Below are 19,717 nucleotides of genomic sequence, written 5' to 3' on the forward strand. Positions count from 1 at the left end.
GAGCCCTATACTCACAGGTCACCTCCCGACCAGCCCCTGAAACGTCCCCGGCCCTGCTCGTCAAACCCGGGGACTGGGTCTGGGTGAAGGTTCATAAAAGACAGTGCCTTCAGCCACGAGGGGACGGCCCCTATAAGGTACTTTTGGCCACCCCCTTTTCTGTCTCCCTTGCAGGAAAGAGCGGCGCCCGCTGGCACCACCTGACCGCCACCCGCAAGGCGGACGGCCCCAACGAACGCTCCCTCGCCGCTACTCAGCGCGACCTCGCCCAACAGCACCATGAGACTCCGGGGTCCGAACACGGAACGACAGAGCCGGGCCCATAAGTACTACATCAGCACGGCCCTGATGGGCTTCCTAATCCTGTGGGGGCTTGACCACCACCTCCACGCCCCTCCCCCTCCCCCTACCTGTGAAGTGCTGGTAACCTCTCCAGGTGGGCGGCCCCACTCCCCGTCCCCGGCTACAGCACCGCCCCCTCCTCCCACCTGATGCAGCCACGCCGCTCGGACCAGGGATCTGCGTTCCGGTACCAGGGGCTGCGGCCCGTTCCTTTAGGGCTTGAGGGCACCCCTGGCTGTATTTGCTTCAATTGCTGTATAGCCTATAAAGGTAGAATGCCATTTTTTGCAATAATATTCCCCGCTGTATTGCTCATGCTCACCAGGATAACGCCCTGCCAGGGCCATTGAATCCCATGTGCATCCCTGGCAGGGGCTAATGAAGGATGTTCCCGCTTGCTTTTTATCTTATTTTTCTATAGCTGAAGGTGCTGAAAGGAGGATACGTGATGATATATAGCCTCGTATTCTGCTGTTGGTTTGTTTGTTTGCCCCACCGGGCCGCTAGGAGGGATTGATTTGATTTATCTTTCGATTTTAATTACTTTGACTCGATTTATCTTTTTAATAACTTTAACTTTAGACTTAAAAAAAAAAAAAAAAAAAGATTTGTATTTTGATTTCCTTAATTGTTTTGGTTTAATTCCATAATCTAAATTTCTTGCTTAATCACATGCTCTGTTTTTACCTTGCCTTCCGTGTCATTGTGCAAAGGGATACTACAATGTAAGGCCGGGGTGGATGCCACCCCCTAGGAGGGGTGTGTATGGCATACTCATGTCCGAAGCATGAGTAGCGTTTCTCCCACGTGGTTCCCCATACACCCGGCCAAGCGAGATATTAGGCTGCCTCAGCTAGATGGCGAGGCCACACATATCACACAGAAAGACAACACAACCCGGAGGCTCAGGGACAAGAGAACCCTCGATAACACACACAAAGTCTAGCACACACACCTGGCCATGAAAGATACTATAAGTTTCTCATGCACCAAATCACGGGAGCTCGTCCGAGGCAGAACCTCTTCGGAGGCGAAGCTCCGGACGACCTCAGCACTGTTAGGGGACGTAGAATATTCGATCTCTCACGCTTTATGAATCTGTATTACCTTTGCTACTTTACTCAATAAATCCGAGGCCCTCGTGCTGATAGACTTTAGTACCTCTCCGTCTCATTTTATCTGGTCAAGTAACTAGGCAGACTGTTTTTCCCAACAAATGCAAACGGACTTTTCTGAAACCAGGTCCCAGGGTGAATAAATTCACAAACGCAGCCCTTGAGTGTTCGTCTGGACGGCCAAAACGCATACTTGCGTTTCGATGATGTCATCGCCACACCCCTCGAGCGTAACCTCTTGTAACCTGATTAATCTTGGAATTAATCTAGATCTATCTCTAATCTATATTAAAATGGCTCATTTGAATTCTGCCGAAGGCATTCATAATATGTGTGTGCTACCTAAATAATGACTAAAAGTAAGTCTTTGAGAACGGGTTTCTCAAGCCAGGTGGCGCATTAGACCAGGGGCTCATCTCCTGTTTCCAAAATGCATCACAAACTCTAGTATAACTTACTACACGCTTACTATCACAAACTCAAACGCGGGAAAATATAACGGCGCCGGGACGTGCTCTCGCTACAGGTCCACGGCACGCTCGTCTCCGGTGCGCGTCGCGGCAGCCGGGGCGGCGGCGTTGACGGCAGACGGCTGGTACGCGTCCGCCTACCGCCGTACCAAGGCGGGTAGCTCGGAGGAAGATTTGGATTATTACAACAACAACAACACCAACTATTTCGACGCTCTGATGTCACGAAAAAATTGAAAAAAAAAAATTTGTGTTTGTATACTTAGGAAAATAAATGTCACCAACAGCAGTGGACATTTTAGGCAGAGACTGTCAGGTGCTTAAAGATGAGATAAAAAATAATCTCTGAAAAATGGAAGGAAAGAACAGTAAAACAGGCACAAAATGGCAAAACGACTTTCAATGCAGTGATGTGTAGAGACATATGCCGCTTTTCCACCGCCAGTACCTACTCGACTCGACCCGACTCGACTCGACTCGCCACGCCTTATTTGCGTTTCCATTGGCAAAAAAAGTACCTGGTACCTAGTAGGCCTACCGGGTACTTTTTTTTAGTACTACCTCCGTCGAGGTTCCATGCCAGCGGAGTAGGCTACTTTTGTGTGACGTAAACAGGCTGCTGGCAACTGATTGGCCAGCGGCTGTAAATGGGAATTTTCGCTCAAGTTAAGTTGTGTCCGGCGTGGTTGGAGTCCACGAACCCGCTCCCGAGGGGGACACTGATCAGCGTTTCGCCGTGTGTGTCGCTCCTTTCCCGGGGCTAGAGTTAGGCCAAGTCCACACGTACCAAAACGATCTTTTTTTCCCCCGTTTTCCCTGGCATCGTATCAAGAACATTTGCGTCCAAACGGATCCATCTCAGCAGGAACACGAGCATGTAGTCTGCCATTGTTGTTATGAGACGTCGTCACGGGTTACAAGAGGTTACGTATGCGTATTGGCCGTCCAAACGAACACTCAAGGGCTTAGTTTGTGAATTTATTTATTGCAAAACATCTGCGTTTAAACCAAAAAGCGTCTCCGTGTGGATGGCCCCTGAATGTGAATGTGACAGGAAAGCCCCTTTAAGAGCAGGCAGAGGTTAGGAGGGGCCTCTGAGATAATAGGCAACACACAAGAAACCACGGCTGGAGGAAAACAGAACTGGAATTAAAATACATTTTCTCATACATGAGAAAATGTATTTTAATAACTTTAATTAACGAATAGCCTACATGTAGGCTATTCGTTTATGACGCTGTTAGTAGGCCTAACTGTTCTAACAATCGGAATCATTAGTTGTAGGCCCTCTATATAATAATACACCCATGTTTTATTAAATAGTAATTTAATAATAGGCCTAATAATAAGTAATTTATATAACAATACCGATGATGATAATAGATCGGTCTAAGGGCCAGGTCGTGTTTTTTTCCCTGAATATAAAGTGAATTATATTATAATTAACTATAGAACTGTATGATTACATGAAACAATGGTAGCCTAATAGCGAATCACGCAGTTGAGAATTCTACTCTGCGTGCATGAAGATCAGACACGAGTAAGTAGGCTACAAACTCGTCGTGCAGAACTAGACCGAGAGCTTCCGTGGTAGGTCCTACATTTATGATTTATGAACATTCACAAATACTAAGACATATGCGCCTATAGGAATCAGTGGGAACTATGACAGCATCTTTTATAATAAGGCAACTCTCGATCAGTTATTTTTTACAAGATCCGGGCCTATTCCCAAAACATTAGTGGCTTTAGCCTCGGTCACCCGGAGGAAGGGAGGGGTGAAAAGGGGGACCAACGCTCCCATAGCGCGCGCTGTCTGCGCTGTGCTGCTGCTCAGCTGCTGTGGCGCCTCCCCTCTCCTTCTCTGTCTCTGCTCTAGTGCTCTTTACTTTTTTTGTAATAAATCGGTATTCTGATACTTGAAGTCAAATAATGCATGAACAAGTTAAAGGCCTAGCGGAGACTAGTTATCACTGGCGTTAGTCAGCTGGCAGCGCCCTCTGGCGACAGCTTCCTGACGTGCAAATAAGCAGGGTGACGTCACAAATATGACAATTGATTTGTAGTGGCATTTTGACCAGCTAATTCTGCCTTTGCTTGGTACATGGTTTGAAACGCTGAAACCAGTACACGGTTCTGCTTCATGTATGTTTGCAAGGTCCCCACAGTTGGCTGATTGATTTACCACAGTTACATGTAGATTGCAAAACAGTTTATTTTAGACTATTATCATTTATTAATTGTATTTAATCCATTTATTTTGTATAGCGCTTTTCAATGACTCAAAGACGCTTACCATTCACACACAGTCTTACCGGTGGTGGTAAATTACGATAGTAGCCACAGCTGCAGACTGACGGACACTTTCACACGAGGCAAGGTGGGTGAAGTGTTTTGCCCAATGACATAACGACCATGACACAAGTGGCAAGGTCGGGGATAGAACCGCCGACCATTGGCCAACCCGCTCTAACCCCTGCGCCACGGTCACCCGTATTTATGCCTATCTAGTTATTAATTATCTATGCATGATTATTTTAAACTGACGGTGGAGAGCTTTAAAACCAAACATTGAATTACTCATTAATTCCCACCAAGTTGTTGGCTTTTCGTCCAGGCAGTGTCGATGCGATGTTGGTCTTCGACGACGCCAGACGGCTGATTTTTGGGCCAGTTAGGAAAGGTCTTCTGACGCCTCTGACCAACGTCGAAACAACCAACGTGATATCGACGACCTACAATTGGCATATTATACACGGAAAAGCCATGCTTATTATGTGAATTACCTGTTCTATATGTTGTGTGTAGCTGTAAGGGGCTTCAACTTTCAACCCTGTGGTAAAATTACAAATTCACCCATTTCAGTCATATATCAATATTAATCGATCAATTGAAAGGTTAAAAACAAGCCCTATCAATAAAACACATACGTGAGACTCAGACAGACAACTGAGGACGGCTCGTCTCCTTAGCATCCTCCGCCTCATCCTAGCTCTCCGGTCACGGATCCGCCTCCTCGGTTGGGCAGCCTCCTCTTCTGCCAGCTGAACCCATCGCGGCAACGGAAATCCCGGTTGGATTCATCCGACGTGTGTGTGTGTGTGTGTGTGTGTGTGTGTGTGTGTGTGTGTGTGTGTGTGTGTGTGTGTGTGTGTGTGTGTGTGTGTGTGTGTGTGTGTGTGTGTGTGTGGGGGGGGGGGGGGAGACCTTTTATATGTAGGGTAGATGCTGGCACGCGCATCTGTAGGCTACCCTACATATAAAAAAGTCGTGTGTATAGCTTATACACACGACAAGCATATCTTTTCATTTATATTCATTCAAAATATTCACATACTATTTTAAAATGAAAGAGGCTGGGGTTTAGTTTTATATAATTTGTTTTTATTGTTCAGTACGTAGTATATGCGGCATATAGCCTACTAGGCATATGCCTAAATGGCAGTTTACACAGGCGGTGGCGGTGACGTCATCGAGTCCGCTGCTGTTCCAATGGCAGGTGCGTACTCGCGTTCTCGGAAGTCTGTAGGCCTACTTCGAAGTCCGGACTTGCCAAGTAGCCTACGTAGGCTACTTCCAAGTCCGCGAGAACGTAGTCCGCGTAGGCTAGGCCTACGTATTGAGAAGCGGCTTCTTACTTTCTGGAGTCTTGAAAGAAGAGAAGAGGGCATCCTACACGACGGAGGTGGGTATCTTACATTAGGCCTATGTCAAATGAAATTACTTAAACTGAATTCCGCCCAAATTATTGCACCGCAAGTGTCATTCAATGTATTTTGATGGTCGCCATAATATATAATATGTAGCCTATAATATATAAGTTCCGAAATTACTCGGATACTGCGCCGCCTGTGTGAAGTTGTCACCCCCCCCCCCCCCCCCCCCCCCCCCCCCCCCCGCCCCCATACCCCCCAAATCATTCGAAAATAGTTAGGATTCGATATTCAACATTCGCGGGGATCCCCGAATGTTGATCCCGCAGGAGCGCGCAGCATTGCTTCCAGTGCATTCATCCCGTGCATGTGCGCTTCTATTTCACCCCGTTCACCCAAAGCTGAAAGCAAACCAAAGCATTAAAAGTAGGCCTACATGCTTTTATAATGTTTGTCATCAATGAGTTGAAAACAAAAACATGTACTTTTAATTCAGCCTTGGGTGAACGGGGTGAAATCGAAGCGCACATGCACGGGATGCATGCTGCGCGCTCCTGCGACCGGCGATCCCCGGCCGCGAATGAATGAACGAATGTTGAATATCGGATCCAAACTATTTTCGAACGATTTGGGGGGTATGGGGGCCGGGGTGGGGGGCAACATCACACAGGCTGCGCAGTATCCGAGTAGTTTCTGAACTTTTATATTAGGCCCCTATACATATTATTATATGGCGACCATCAAAATACATTGAATGACACTTGCGGCATGGTGATGCAATTATTTGGGGGCAATTCAGTTTAACTAAGTAATTTAATTTGACGTAAGATACCAACCTCCGTCGTGTAGGTAGGATGCCCTCTTCTCTTCTTTTAAGACTCCAGAAAGTAAGAGTTTGCTTGGATAGGTCCCAGTGTAGTTTGAAAAGTGCACCCCCTGCCGGTGACTTTCATTGGTTTATGCTGCAATTTTGTCCCGCCCACGGACGCTCTGCGTCATACGGATACAAATCACTTTTGCTACACATGTACCACCTAGACGTGTTGCAAAAGTACCCGCAGGAAAAAACAACAGCTGAGACTCGTAGCAGCAGATTGGAGCAGTTGCATCGATGGACTCATTAAAATGCTAAATGAACATAGCGATCTATATAATGTTATTTGTGAGGAAATATTTCACAGATATGCCACTTCTGATGCATAAGTTCACATTTGGGTTACGAATGCACAAATGTTGTGCACGTTCTCAGATTATGAAACACGGGTGTGCGAATGTGTTTTGCACCAACTGCGCTGCAATGATTGTAGCAAAAGTCAAGTGCATGTCTCGTTGTGATGTCTCGTTGTGATGCACAGGATAGGATTTGTGCACCTGCAACAAAGGACTTGTGAACTCGTAGCCCCTATTTTGTGATTACAATGGTAGAAAAAGTATTTACGACTTCAAATTTACTGTTACACATTTGTGAATTTAGTGTACACATGCAACATGAATATTTACGACTTCAACTTTACTGTTACACATTTGTGACTTTAGTGTACGCATGCTCAAGACTTTTGCTACAATAATACCTTCATACTTAGCCGCTTTATAATTTACACTTTTATAATTGATATAGTTTATACTGTCTGTTTTATTAGGTTGTGCATTTTTTATCCTGTGTTTTTCCACTGCTGCCGGGCAACAAACAAATGTATCCTACAGGGGATTAATAAAGTTGTATCTATTTAAAGGTAGTTGGCCGTTGGTTTAGGCAAAAAAGGGTTAGGGATTAATGTTAGGGAAATGTAACAAAGCGAGTTACACAATGATCCACCCTATCAGCTCCTTACTTTTTAATCATTCTGGTTATGGGCCAATAGTGATCACGTTTATTTTAAAATGGCCAATCCAGGGCCCCTTGCGCACCGTGGCCCCTAGGCTGCAGCCTAGACCAGCCTGTGCGCTCCTCCCGCGCCGTCATGCCATTGATCAGTGTCTGCAATCGTGGATAGCATGAAACTTACTGTTGTACATGATAATATTTTATAAATATTCATAATGATAATTAAACGTGATGAATTAAACGGGTCGAATTGTCTTTTATGATATACCAAAACTTAACGGTCTAATACATCTTAATAATAAAAAATAAAGATAATTTAAAAACGATTTATCTCCACTACAATGTCAAATGTGTTATTCTTTTTTGGTCTGATAAATAAATAAAATAGGGCTTAATACAGTGATATATTTAATTTTACTTTATCCATGATGCTACATCATCAGCCGGGCTCCGCAGAGCCGACATGCGCACTAGGGACCGGGCAGGCCCACTGGTTCGGACCATTGGATCAAACAACATCAAGGTCTCTAAGCATCACAAAGACACACATATGGAGGTAATTCTGATCCTAATATTGATTGTGATTGGTTGAGGTGTTAACGAGTTGTTGAAATATTCCTCGTATAAACGTGAGAGCTAAGCTGAGACTGTCGGTGTAGCGCAGTCCTACCAGGGACAGCCCATTCATTATGCCCAGGTTCAGGTGGTTGCGAGTGGGGTACAATCGCACATACTATCAGGTTGGCACAGACAGGGCGGGTAGTTGTTGTGGGAATGTTACATCATCACTTACTTATTTCGTGCCATCTGTTGAAATGTAGTCTTTTGTTAAGGGAATGTAACATAACATTATAGGGATTAACATGTGCACCGACTGTTGTGTACAAAGGATTTGATCAGACCGTATGTAATCAGCTTGAAGCTATTTCTGTCCCTCTATTAGCCGCTCAGTAGGTACCGCTGGCAGCTTATTTGTTGCTACGTTGTTTTTTTCATGAACGTGCTTATAGAAGAATTAAATGAAAAAAAACGAATTCATAACTTTGAGATCTTACATTGCCTAAATGAAAGCTGCTGACGACGAGACAAGTCCATCATAAATCATTTCTGTTTCAGTCTGGGTGTTTCAATGGAGCCATCAACAAATCCAGATAAATCGGACCACTTTCCAAGGGAGCTGAACGACAAGGCCAAACTCTGCCGCTTCCTGTGCTATGGCTCGGAGGGCGACACGTACACCCCCAGAGAAGAGTTCCAGCCCCGCATGGAGAAGGCTGGAGCCCTGCTCTCCCTGCTCCAGGACGGCCGGGGCGGGGAGGTGGTGGAGGAGGTGACGAGGTTTGCGGGAGGTGGCCACGTTGCCTGTCTTAACCCGTGCCTCTTTGGGCTGGCGCTGTGCTCCCAGTGCCCCCAGCTGCAGACCAGACAGGCCGCATTCAAAGCCCTGAAGGAAGTCTGCCGGGAACCCTCTCACCTCTTCGCCTTCATCCGGTACAAGAAGGAGCTGATGGGGGGGATGAGGTGCGGCATGTGGGGCCGTGCGCTGAGGAAGGCCGTGTCCGACTGGTACAACCAGCAGGACGCCTGGCGTCTGGCTGCCGCGGTAACCAAATGTAAACAGAGAGCGGGCTGGTCCCACAAGGATCTGCTGAGGCTCTCCCATGCCAAAGCCTCGAAAGACAGTGAGTTACACAGCGACACGTAGCAGACTGTGTCTGTTAGAAATGGTATTCCTAACTTGATAAAGTTTGAGTCTTTACAATGCAACATTTTCTGTTGGCCTTCAATTGCCAGCAATGTTTTGATGAATTAACATTTATCTACATTTTTTAACTTCTCCATTTTCTTGTTTATTTTGTTGCTTGAAATCTCCCCAGTGACCAGTGTGTACTTCTTGTTGCGCTTCCAGCGATTGTGTTGATCAACAAATACGTAACGAAAGGATGGAAGGAAGTGCAGGCGTGCTACGCGGACCGGGAGAGCCCGGAGGAGGTGGTCCGGCTGCTGGCCTACCTGGCGGCGGTGGAGAGGGTGAAGCAGCGCTGTGACGAAGACGAGGTGGTCCTCCTCATCGAGGAGCACCGGCTGGAGGTGGAGCAGCTGCTGACCGACCACCTCAAGTCCAAAAAGGTCTGAGCGGCCCGTCACTCATCAGGGCGTCTTTGTGGTAGACCTCTGCGACTGTCTGTCACTGCTACGTGATTTGGGATTTTATATTCATTTGAAATCATGCTGTTTTTTTCCCATGTGTTTTTCGCATGCTACGGCAATCATGCCAAATGACTAATTGTTTTCTTTTTAAAGGTTTGGAGGGCCTTGTTGAAGGACATGCCTCTTGGCTCCATGCTGAGGATTGTGGGTAAGATGACCGCCGACCAGGTTCTGGAGCAAGGGAGCTCGGACACGACAGAGTTCTGCAACCGGATCCAAGACGCGGAGGTTGTGAAGAATGTAAGAGATTTAAATAAATAAATAAATAAATAAATAAATAAATAAAGTGCTGTTGCGCAGAATTCTAACATCTGAATTTCATGCTCTTATTTTGCGTGAACGGTAATCGTTCAGGCCCACGTCCATCCGTTTGACATTCTGCTGGCCGTGGAAAACTACAAGAGGCGTCAGAGCTCTGGAGGGAAGACGCGGTGGGAGCCCAGCAGCCCCATCCTGGAGGCCATGGAGTCGGCCTACCACAAGGCCCTGCAGGTCGGGGTCATTGGTAACGCACCGCGCCGTCCTCGGCCCGCCCGGGCCGGAGTGACAGGCCTGACCGCGTGATCCTGTTTTCAGAACATGGCGCCCACGGGGAAAAGGTTTGTGGTGGCGGTCGACGTGAGCACCGCGCCGCGCAGCCCGGTCCCGGGGACGGCGCTCAGCACCGCGGTCGCTGCCGCGGCCGTCGCGATGGTGAGGTCCCGTTGATAGTACTAGTACTAAAGTACTAGTACTACTGCTGCTACTCACTACTCACTCAGTATTCATTACTATGTACTATATATATATTATCTTGATATCGTTAGATAGATAGATAGATAGATAGATAGATAGATAGATAACTTTATTTATCCCCAGGGGGAAATTGGGTCATCGTAGCAGCGGTACAATACAATCAGAAATACAAAAATACAATCACGAGGTAAGGGCAAATATTGATATTAAAAACAGTACAATACACAATATGCAAACACTATACACTATATACACAATAACATGCTTAGCAGTTCCAGGATCATATTAAATAATATTAAATACTGAGCAAAATGGAACTCAGTGGATTTATAAGGTGAAAGATAAGGAGAGATAAGGTGCAGTTGTAGTTACAGTGATAAGATTTAAATGTAAATTATTTGTGTGTATTGTTATTCATATGGGGGGGCACATGGACTCGTACTGTACCAGTTTGAGCATTGTCTCGAGCCCTCCAAAACATGCAACCAGTTGGAATTCATCCATTGGCACTTTCTCTCTTTTTAAAATTTTTGCTTTGAAATCAGCTTGGTGTTTTTTCCATTAGATTATCTCCAGGACAGAAGCGGACACACAAGTGCTGGTGTACGCGGAGGGAGATGTTTCTCCATGCTCCATCACTGCAGAGATGTCCCTGGCTGATGTGGCGTGTGACCTGGTTAAGGTTAATCACATGTTCTGTGCAATATAGATGGATGAGTTGTTTTTTTTAAATGTATTCAGTATATATGCAGACGCAGTGCTAAAATATATATTACTGATACTACTATATTAAAATGCATATATTGTTTTTATTATTGTTGGTATTATTATTATTATTAGTGTAGGCACTGGAGACAAAGTGGGAGAAGGGATTGACATGTAGCCTAGAGAACCATAGAGAACCACTAGTCCCAATGCACCTGGAGGGATTGACGTAGCCTAGAGAACCGTATGCCTCGTTTCCACCGGTTCGCTTTGGTGCGGCTTGGTGGAGTAGTGAAGGTGCGGTTTGGCTCAGTCCGGATCACGCCCACGTTTGGCAGTGGAAACGCCAAACCGTGCCACACCTTTGCATACTGAACCGACCCACACCCTCCGGTGGAAATGTGCCAATAGAGAACCACTGGTCCCAATGGCCCTGGATCGATTCAAACACAGTCACTTTGACTCACTCTGACAGTCACCGAGTACTAACCACCGAGTACTAACCAGCGAGCTTAGTGCTGTAGGTACCGTCAGTGTCTTTGCTGTGAACCCTGTTTCCATGGTACCTGTCTTATGGGTTGTAGAGCCCTACTGGCCCCACAGACTGCACCCTGCCCATCACCTGGGCCCTGCAGGAGGGGAAGGCTGTGGATGTGTTTGTCGTGTTGACCAACAACCCACTGTGGACCTTCGCTGCCAGCCCAGTGGAGACCCTCAAAAAGCACAGAGAGGTGGGTGTGCCTTCACTGGCTGTTAAACAAAGGGAGTGGGGAGGGGCGGGGCTACAGTGTGTCCACTCAGCTGTTGATTGGGATGAGCGATTGAAGTTAGATTCAGTTTTGAGTTTGATTACAATTTGTGTAAGTTGTTTAAGATATTTGTGAAAAAAATCTTATATATATATAGGTGTGTATGTATATGTGTGTGTGTATATATATATATATATATATATATATATATATATATATATATATATATATATATATATATATATATATATATATAATGTTTATTTATGTTTTGTCAGTAAAGTTGCAGGGTCAAAGTGAAGTTATGGATACACTAAGAGGAAAGACATTGTGATTTGATATGTGATTGTGTTTCTTTTGAACAATAGGAACGGGGAACCTTTTCTAAGTTGGTGATGTGTGGCCTGACTGCCATTGGACACACTATTGCAGACACAGAGGACGCTGGTTTGTTAAATATCTGTGGCTTTGACGCCGGAGCAATTCAAGTCATTCGCAACTTTGCCATGGATCTCATCTGACCATTTTTCTTCATATGAATTAATAAACCTGTTTATAGATGTTTCAAAACAATTGGCACAAAGAGTACAAATACGCCATTGTAGATTGTAAAGTGTCCTTAGCAGCACTAATCCAAAACCTGTATGTGTTCTGTTTGTTCTTCTAACTGAGTCACAAGATGGCCCATTACACTGGAGCAGCATAATTGTGCAGATTAATTGATTGATTGATTAATTGTCAACATCATTGTAAACAAATTCCACTTTGATGGATGAGGTCAGTCGGCTCAAAGGGCAAAGGTCTAATCTAATCTAATCTACTGGCTTGGTTCTAAAGTCTAATATAATGCTATAGGCTTGGTTCTAAAGTCTAATTTAATGCTATAGGTTCTAAAGTGTGTTCCTGTATCCCTGTGGCATGCAAGAGACAGTTCTATTTGATTATAGAGGCCTTCCAAAATATTCTTCCTTCCTTGTGGTTGCTGGGCGATGTGCTTATGTAAATTAGCGATGTTAGAACATATGCTGCATTCCACCAAGGATCTGAGTAAACATAATCATTGGATCACCTGTACCTTTCAATCTTTCCTGTCTATAAAAGTACCTTTTAATAATAACAACAAACGTTTAAGAGACAAGAGATTACAAGAACACTTGTGGTGCTTTTACATTTTTTATTAGTGCATTTGCTATGTTACTTCATTTGTTTTGAAGCTGGGGATGTTTGGTCCTCCTGTTTTCTATTGTAGACGTTCTTTGACCAGCACTAAAACTGATAATACAGCCGTGTTGAATGTATTGTTTATGTTATTGACATGTACAGTTTAGCAATATGATGATTGAATTGATACAACTAACTAAGGCCTATGGACAATTGTTAATATCCAGCATAACATGAAGAGATAGACTGACTTGAATAACTGGCCTTTTGTAATATGCTCAACACTACCTTTGAAAATACACTTTGTACTTCCCAAGTCATAAATGCGTAGTAGTTGGCTTCCTATATATTTATATTTTTGGGGACGTATAAATAAATATATATAAAGAACTGAGATGTTTGTAAGCCATTAAAATAACTGACTGGACGGATTCTTTGTTCTCGTCTCTGCCCATACGTTTTTCTCAAGTAGACTAGTTGACGCACACGCATAGGCAGACATTTATAAAGAAACAGAAAGTTACAAAGTAACTGCCTCATCATTTGTTAACAAAAGTTTGCATTAAAGGGCACCAGCACTTGTGTTTCCACTTCTGTCCAGGAGATAATCGAATGGAAACTTTATTCCTGAAAGGTCGCCCCCCGTTTTTGAGACCTGTTGTTCCTCCCTTTATTTTCTACTGCGAACCTTACTTATTGATGGTATGGTATTATATATGTTGAGCTATTATTTATCTATTCTTTTTGAGAAAGGGTCATAGAAGGAAAAAGAGTGCAGAAACAACCAGCAGGTCGTCTCTGCCTTCACAGCAGCTCAGGAGTCTTCCAGGGTTTAGCCAGACTCCAACTCTGCATTCCAGCCCCCAGTCAGAGCTTCGTACAGGTACGTTTCACATATGCAATTGGTATGTCTTCTTGTGTCTTCTTGAGTCTTGGATAGCAGCATCAAGGCATATTTCCAACTTGAGCCAGGTGTGTGTAACTTGGCCTCCATTCCTTTATCACCTGTGTGTGGAAACAGTCCACTAGCGATGAGTCTCCAATGAGTCTCCTCTTTACTGTTGAAAGAATCACGTTGCACATGAACACCTGGGGGTCTAAATATTGTGAATCGTGTCACATAGGGACACAATATTGAAAAATGTTCTACAATGTATAAAGAAAATAAACTGTCCTTGTGCTGCTCAGTCAAGAATATTCATTTTTGTAAACCAGACACATTGCAGAATATGATCTTGTCCTGTTCTAAAAAATGCATTTATATATATATATATTTTTTTTTTATTGTTTCTTTAAAGACAACTATTTTAATCACATGTATGTGGTAAAGCCCTAAAGCTGAAGGCTGAAACATTTGATCACAATAAATAGATCAATATTCTGCAATGATGAAGCTTTATTATACCGTGTAGATTTAAGGAAAACCTTAAATTTGACCTGTTGAAGAACAGTAATCCTTATCTACTCTTACCCTTACCCTACTCTCTATATTGAAAGGTGCTATAAAAGTAAAGCCATTATTCTTATTATTATACTATTCATAGAATACATTAACTCTCAATCAGTTGTAAATGTAATAGCAATAACTTATAGAAAGGATTGCACAACATTTTCGTCTCCTCCCTGACACATGATAGCCTTGACAGGTCGACCTGTCAGCTGTCAGTCAGCAGACGACCTGTCAGTCAGGAGACGACCTGTCAGTCAGCAGACGACCTGTCAGTCAGCAGAAGACCTGTCAGTCAGGAGACGACCTGTCAGTCAGCAGACGACCTGTCAGTCAGGAGACGACCTGTCAGTCAGCAGACGACCTGTCAGTCAGGAGACGACCTGTCAGTCAGGAGACGACCTGTCAGTCACCAGACGACCTGTCAGTCACCAGACGACCTGTCAGTCAGGAGACGACCTGTCAGTCACCAGACGACCTGTCAGTCAGGAGACGACCTGTCAGTCACCAGACGACCTGTCAGTCAGGAGACGACCTGTCAGTCAGGAGACGACCTGTCAGCAGACGACCTTCAAATGTTCTTAAAATAAAATAGAAAGTTGACCCCTATTGGCCCATTACCAGAATCATTAAAAAGTAAGCAGCTGATAGGGTAGATTTGTGGGCCATGTCATGTGGCCAGGTTCAATAAAGTCGATTCTGTGGTCATGCGCATTACGGCTATGTCATGCTACGTGTAACACTTGTGCCCGCACACACAGAGAGACATATAGGCCTATTGTATGCATGCAAACTGATCTTTTTTGTTGAAAATATTGTTTGTGGCTACAGCCGAGCCCAAACAACAATGCATTGAGGCTCGTGGCACGTAGTTTGTTTCTAGTCTGGTCATCAGTGTCACTGCATGCCGAAAAAACCCTTTCACACTCCGCAGAGGTCGGGAGAATAGTGTTGCTTGCAATAATAAGTCTCTTCAATGTTTTCCCCTGATGCCCCTGCAATTTCCTCTCTGAACCCATTGAGCGGCTGACTCTCCGATAAGTTTCGCAAGCATCCCCACCTCACATTCTCCAAAGAGAAATAGGTCAGTTCTCTCTTTGGGCCAGAAGTGCTGATCCATGGGCTTCAACATGATCACTAGATCACTGTCAGGGAGACTTTTAGTGAGATTGTCAACGATTGCCTGGTAGAATTGGGGCTTATTTATTTATGCTGCGTCTTGGTAAGTGTAACCCCTTTGAGCTGGCCACTGGTTATGCTTGTTTGGACTTTCAATTTGGTTTTCCCCCTCGTTCTTTCGTCGTTATATATGTCTGCTGACATCATATGTCTGCTGGCATCAACCAGAGATGTTTCCCGTCTTTGTTACTTCAGGGAGAGCCCTTGCAGTTCACGTAACACGACTTTTGCCGTGTTACGAGTCAGTGAGGAATCCAGTGGATGTCAGATGCTTAAGTAAACCAGAGGCCTCTTTTTCGGTGCTATGGTAGCCAGTCGTCTTCAAGTTAATTTGATTTTCAAAATAAAGTTCAAGTGTCTTCTTCGGATCAACGGTCGTGATGTGAGCTCTCAAATTGATAGTTTGCACGCATAGTGGCTTGGTGGTGTAGTACGATGCTTTTAACTACACGTTTAGGCTAGCCTACTGTCATTACTCGTCATATCAAGCTATTTATCTTTAACGTCAATATTACTCTGTATGTGGAAGGGAAAATAGCTTTATATGTAATTAAAATATTATGCTGCTGTATTTTCAGAGACCTCACAGAGATTTTTTCATGCTTTCATGGGAGCCAGACCTCTCTCTATGGGAGATCAGCTCCCACTGGCTCCCACCTAACTCAAACCCTGCCCGCGAGGTATTCTTGGACAACGGCGAAAGCTTTGTTTATTGAAGAAAATGTTGCACAAAAGTTTGATGTCCTAAATTGTTGCTTTTTGTTCATTGTGTCACGTTCTTCTTTTTCCTTGGACTTATTAGCAGGCTACACTGTGTCGGGCTGCTATGATGTCACAATGCTTACGTTATTTATGTGTCTACTTAGCTTGGAGCCGACTGAAAACATTTCACTACTATGTATGTATGTGACGAATAAAATCTGAATCTGAATCTGCTATGTAGCAGCCGCGGCTATCGCCATCCGGCTTAAACCCAGCCCTACCATGAGGGAAACGCAAGCCGTAATTGAGCGGGGCCAAACCGCACCTTCACTACTGGGCCAAGGCGTGCTGGGCCGAAGCGCACCCGCCGGTGGAAACGCAGCATTAGACATTCTCTGGTGGGACCGGCCAAAAGGGGGGCGTCCTCCGTGGAATGCTACAAGAAAGCTGGGAGATTTCCCCACATGCAACTCATGCGGGTGTACGAGGCATCTGGAACTCTGCACCATTACGCTGTGTGACGCGGGATGAGGATCATCAAAGGTCAAAGTGGGGAAATCTCCCAGCATTTCTTGTGGCATTTCTCGGAGACACGCCCCCTTTTGGTCACGCCCCCTCGGAATTCTGAGAGTAGACCGAGCGATGTGACGACGCTCTCAACAAAAATGGCTGCGCCCGTGAAGAGAAGTGAAGTGAATTTTCTTTGTATTTGTACCACGTTGGTCATTTTGATGATGATTTAAATGCACTTACACACTTGATTACAGTGCTTCTTTATTCCGGTCACCAATGTATGCATTGAACGCTGTCTTGCTGTACGTGCAATACAATGTAAAGTTGTGTTGTCCGTTTTCAAGCTGATTTGCTAAAGAGGCTAATGTAGCTAACAATTACAATGACTAGCCACTGACATGACACGATCACAAAGACGAACGGAAACACTATAATGGCGCATTCTATTGGTAAGCGGAATCGGGATTTAGAATGTTTCCGGTCCGGAAAGTACAAAAGAACCCCGGTCCTACCCGGAGGTCTCGTCATAAAACTCGGGGAAGGTCCAGGTAGACCGCCGACGTCACAACGATAACGGCGACGCACATTATGAATGGGAAACAAAGTTATGTGTCCTCAATTTCTCCTCGTATATGCTGTTTAATTAAACGTTTGTGTTGTAAAAACTATACAAGTACTTTCTAATGGCATTTCTATTTCCACTGTTGATTTGTGTTAGAAAAAAAGTCTGTGCAAGCCCGTTGTAGCCTCAAGCCGTTTGAACCAGCAAAGTCTATGGCTAGACTCCGTTGCTCAGCAACCATGCAAACAAAAACAACCTTACGGTGCGATGTTTTCCGGACTGGTGCAATGAAACACTTTCAGATCAGACGTGTCATTCGGTCATAAAAATCCGGGAAGGAATGACTGGCCTGGATTGCCAATAGAATGCGCCATTAGTGCTACGAGACCGGAAATGACGTCACAAGTGAACACAAGTGACGTCACTCGGAAGGCTGGTGTCCGAGGCATTTGGAACACACCCAGGCCCCCAGGAGCAGTGCCTACTTCCGCAATCCACCCGTGCTCTGTGGCCAAGCCTGGTATTGCAGTTTTTTAGCGGGCTGTGGACGGGTCCCTCAAATCATGGGGCCCGGAAGTAGATATCCCCGTTCACTCCAATACAAGTGGGGAACAGGATTATGTCTCCGCAAATGTTCTCTGGATATCAATCAAAGGCTCATAATTATCTTTGGACCATGTACTATTAAAATGTAAGTTTTCTCTTTTCAAAACGCCACCTCGTACTTATACTTCCATGGTCGGTAAACAATGCGACTGGGCTCACTCAGACCTCTCGCTTATGATGCAACAATGCTAGAGAACGAGAATATTTCTGCATCCGTAACGTCATGCACTAGGGCGTGGCTAGGCTCCCATGATGCGGAAGCAATTCTCAAGGTCGCTTCACAAGAGTGGGAGGTGAGGGTGTGTGTAGGCGAGTGAGTGAGTGCAAATGAGTGCACAAGGCGCTGGGTGGGGTCGTGGGTTAGAGGCCGTAGGTCTCAGAGAAAAGGTGTGCTTTCAGTTTGGCATCGACAACCAGACTTGTTGTCATTGGTTGTGTCTGTGTTTCACAAGTTAAGGCTGCACCACACTGCCAAACTCGCCTCTCTTGAACTGCAGAAAGGGAGCACAAGAAAGAAGCTCTGCAAAACAGTCCTCTTTCAGGGGTTTTAGCTCATACAAAAACGTTTGTGCTTTTATATATATATATAATGTATTCAAATATTGTTTATGTAGGCTATGTATATATTTATATATAACCTAATCATATATTAATTGTTTCTTCAACTTTTTTTCTTATTAAAATAGCTGAATTTACTGCCCCTGTTTCTGCTCCTCTATCATATTTATAGTGTGTGATTTGCAAAATACCTATCATAGCCTACATCACATATCATAGGGTGACCAGACGTCCCCGTTTTGGTTGCCTGTCCCTGGCTCAATACAGAACAAACGACCTGTCCCCGTTTTGTTTTTGAAGACATTATGTTTTTCAATCAGATTGCTAGTCAAACTGGAAATGTCTCAGTTTTTCCCCCTTTTCGGGGATTATGTTCCCAGTTTTGATTTATATCATATTATATTACTGTTAAGCCCACTATGAATATTAAAACAAGCCAAACCATGTCCAGTATCATGGCTACATGTATGACCTTTACAGAAAAAAAAAAACGCGTGAAAATCAGTTCGGCATTCAGTGAGATATGATTAATTAAAAGCGCTGACAGTTCATTGCACCTGCCAAACAGAACACACTGAGTGGAGCGGTCGACCGGTCCAAGATGGGGGCCACACGGCTCGTCAGTCGTCAGCGCCAGTCGGCAGTAGCGGTCGATGCGGCGTCTACTCTTTATTTTGTCGATGGTCAAGAAGACGAGAGACGGAGCTTTCTGCAACCCGCTAAGCCCCGCCTACAAAATACGTCACCAGTATTTATGATTTACACCAAGTGGTCTAAACTCAATTATTACTATTATCATCATTATTATGATATCCAAAGGACTCAGGGATGATCATAGGTTTACAAAATGTATAATGAGATAATCATTCATCGGGAGAACGTATTCGTATGTTTCGGGAGTCGGCAGAATTCATTGGACATTTTGAATGAAATGATTATAAAATTATATTTTATGGACAGAACTCTACACAACTCAACAGATGGAAAATGTAATGCTATTAATACACCTCTTTTTATTATATATATATATATATATATATATATATATATATATATTTATTTATTTTTATTTATTTTTTACAAACACTGAGGCTTGCACTTAACTGTTCTAAAACAGGCATCTAGAAAGGCCACCCTGTTGACAATCGGGGTCCTTCCACTCCTCTCCATGAAGACCAGGGAAG

The 19,717-nt window shown here is 44.4% G+C and overlaps 1 protein-coding gene across 1 annotated transcript; it reads left to right on the forward strand.

Moving 5' to 3' along the window:
• Positions 1 to 8,534: 8,534 nt before the first annotated feature.
• On the forward strand, positions 8,535 to 12,326 carry ro60 (Ro60, Y RNA binding protein; the record flags this gene model as incomplete). The annotated part of the gene is made up of 8 exons (XM_084480828.1): positions 8,535 to 9,087; positions 9,315 to 9,535; positions 9,710 to 9,856; positions 9,971 to 10,108; positions 10,193 to 10,309; positions 10,917 to 11,033; positions 11,641 to 11,787; positions 12,174 to 12,326. 8 exons carry the CDS (start codon positions 8,535 to 8,537, stop codon positions 12,324 to 12,326), a joined length of 1,593 nt encoding a protein of 530 aa, XP_084336954.1.
• Positions 12,327 to 19,717: the final 7,391 nt, after the last annotated feature.

Source organism: Micromesistius poutassou (assembly GCF_964030765.1).
Source record: "Micromesistius poutassou genome assembly, chromosome: 16".
In the NCBI taxonomy this organism is placed as follows: Eukaryota; Metazoa; Chordata; class Actinopteri; order Gadiformes; family Gadidae; genus Micromesistius; species Micromesistius poutassou.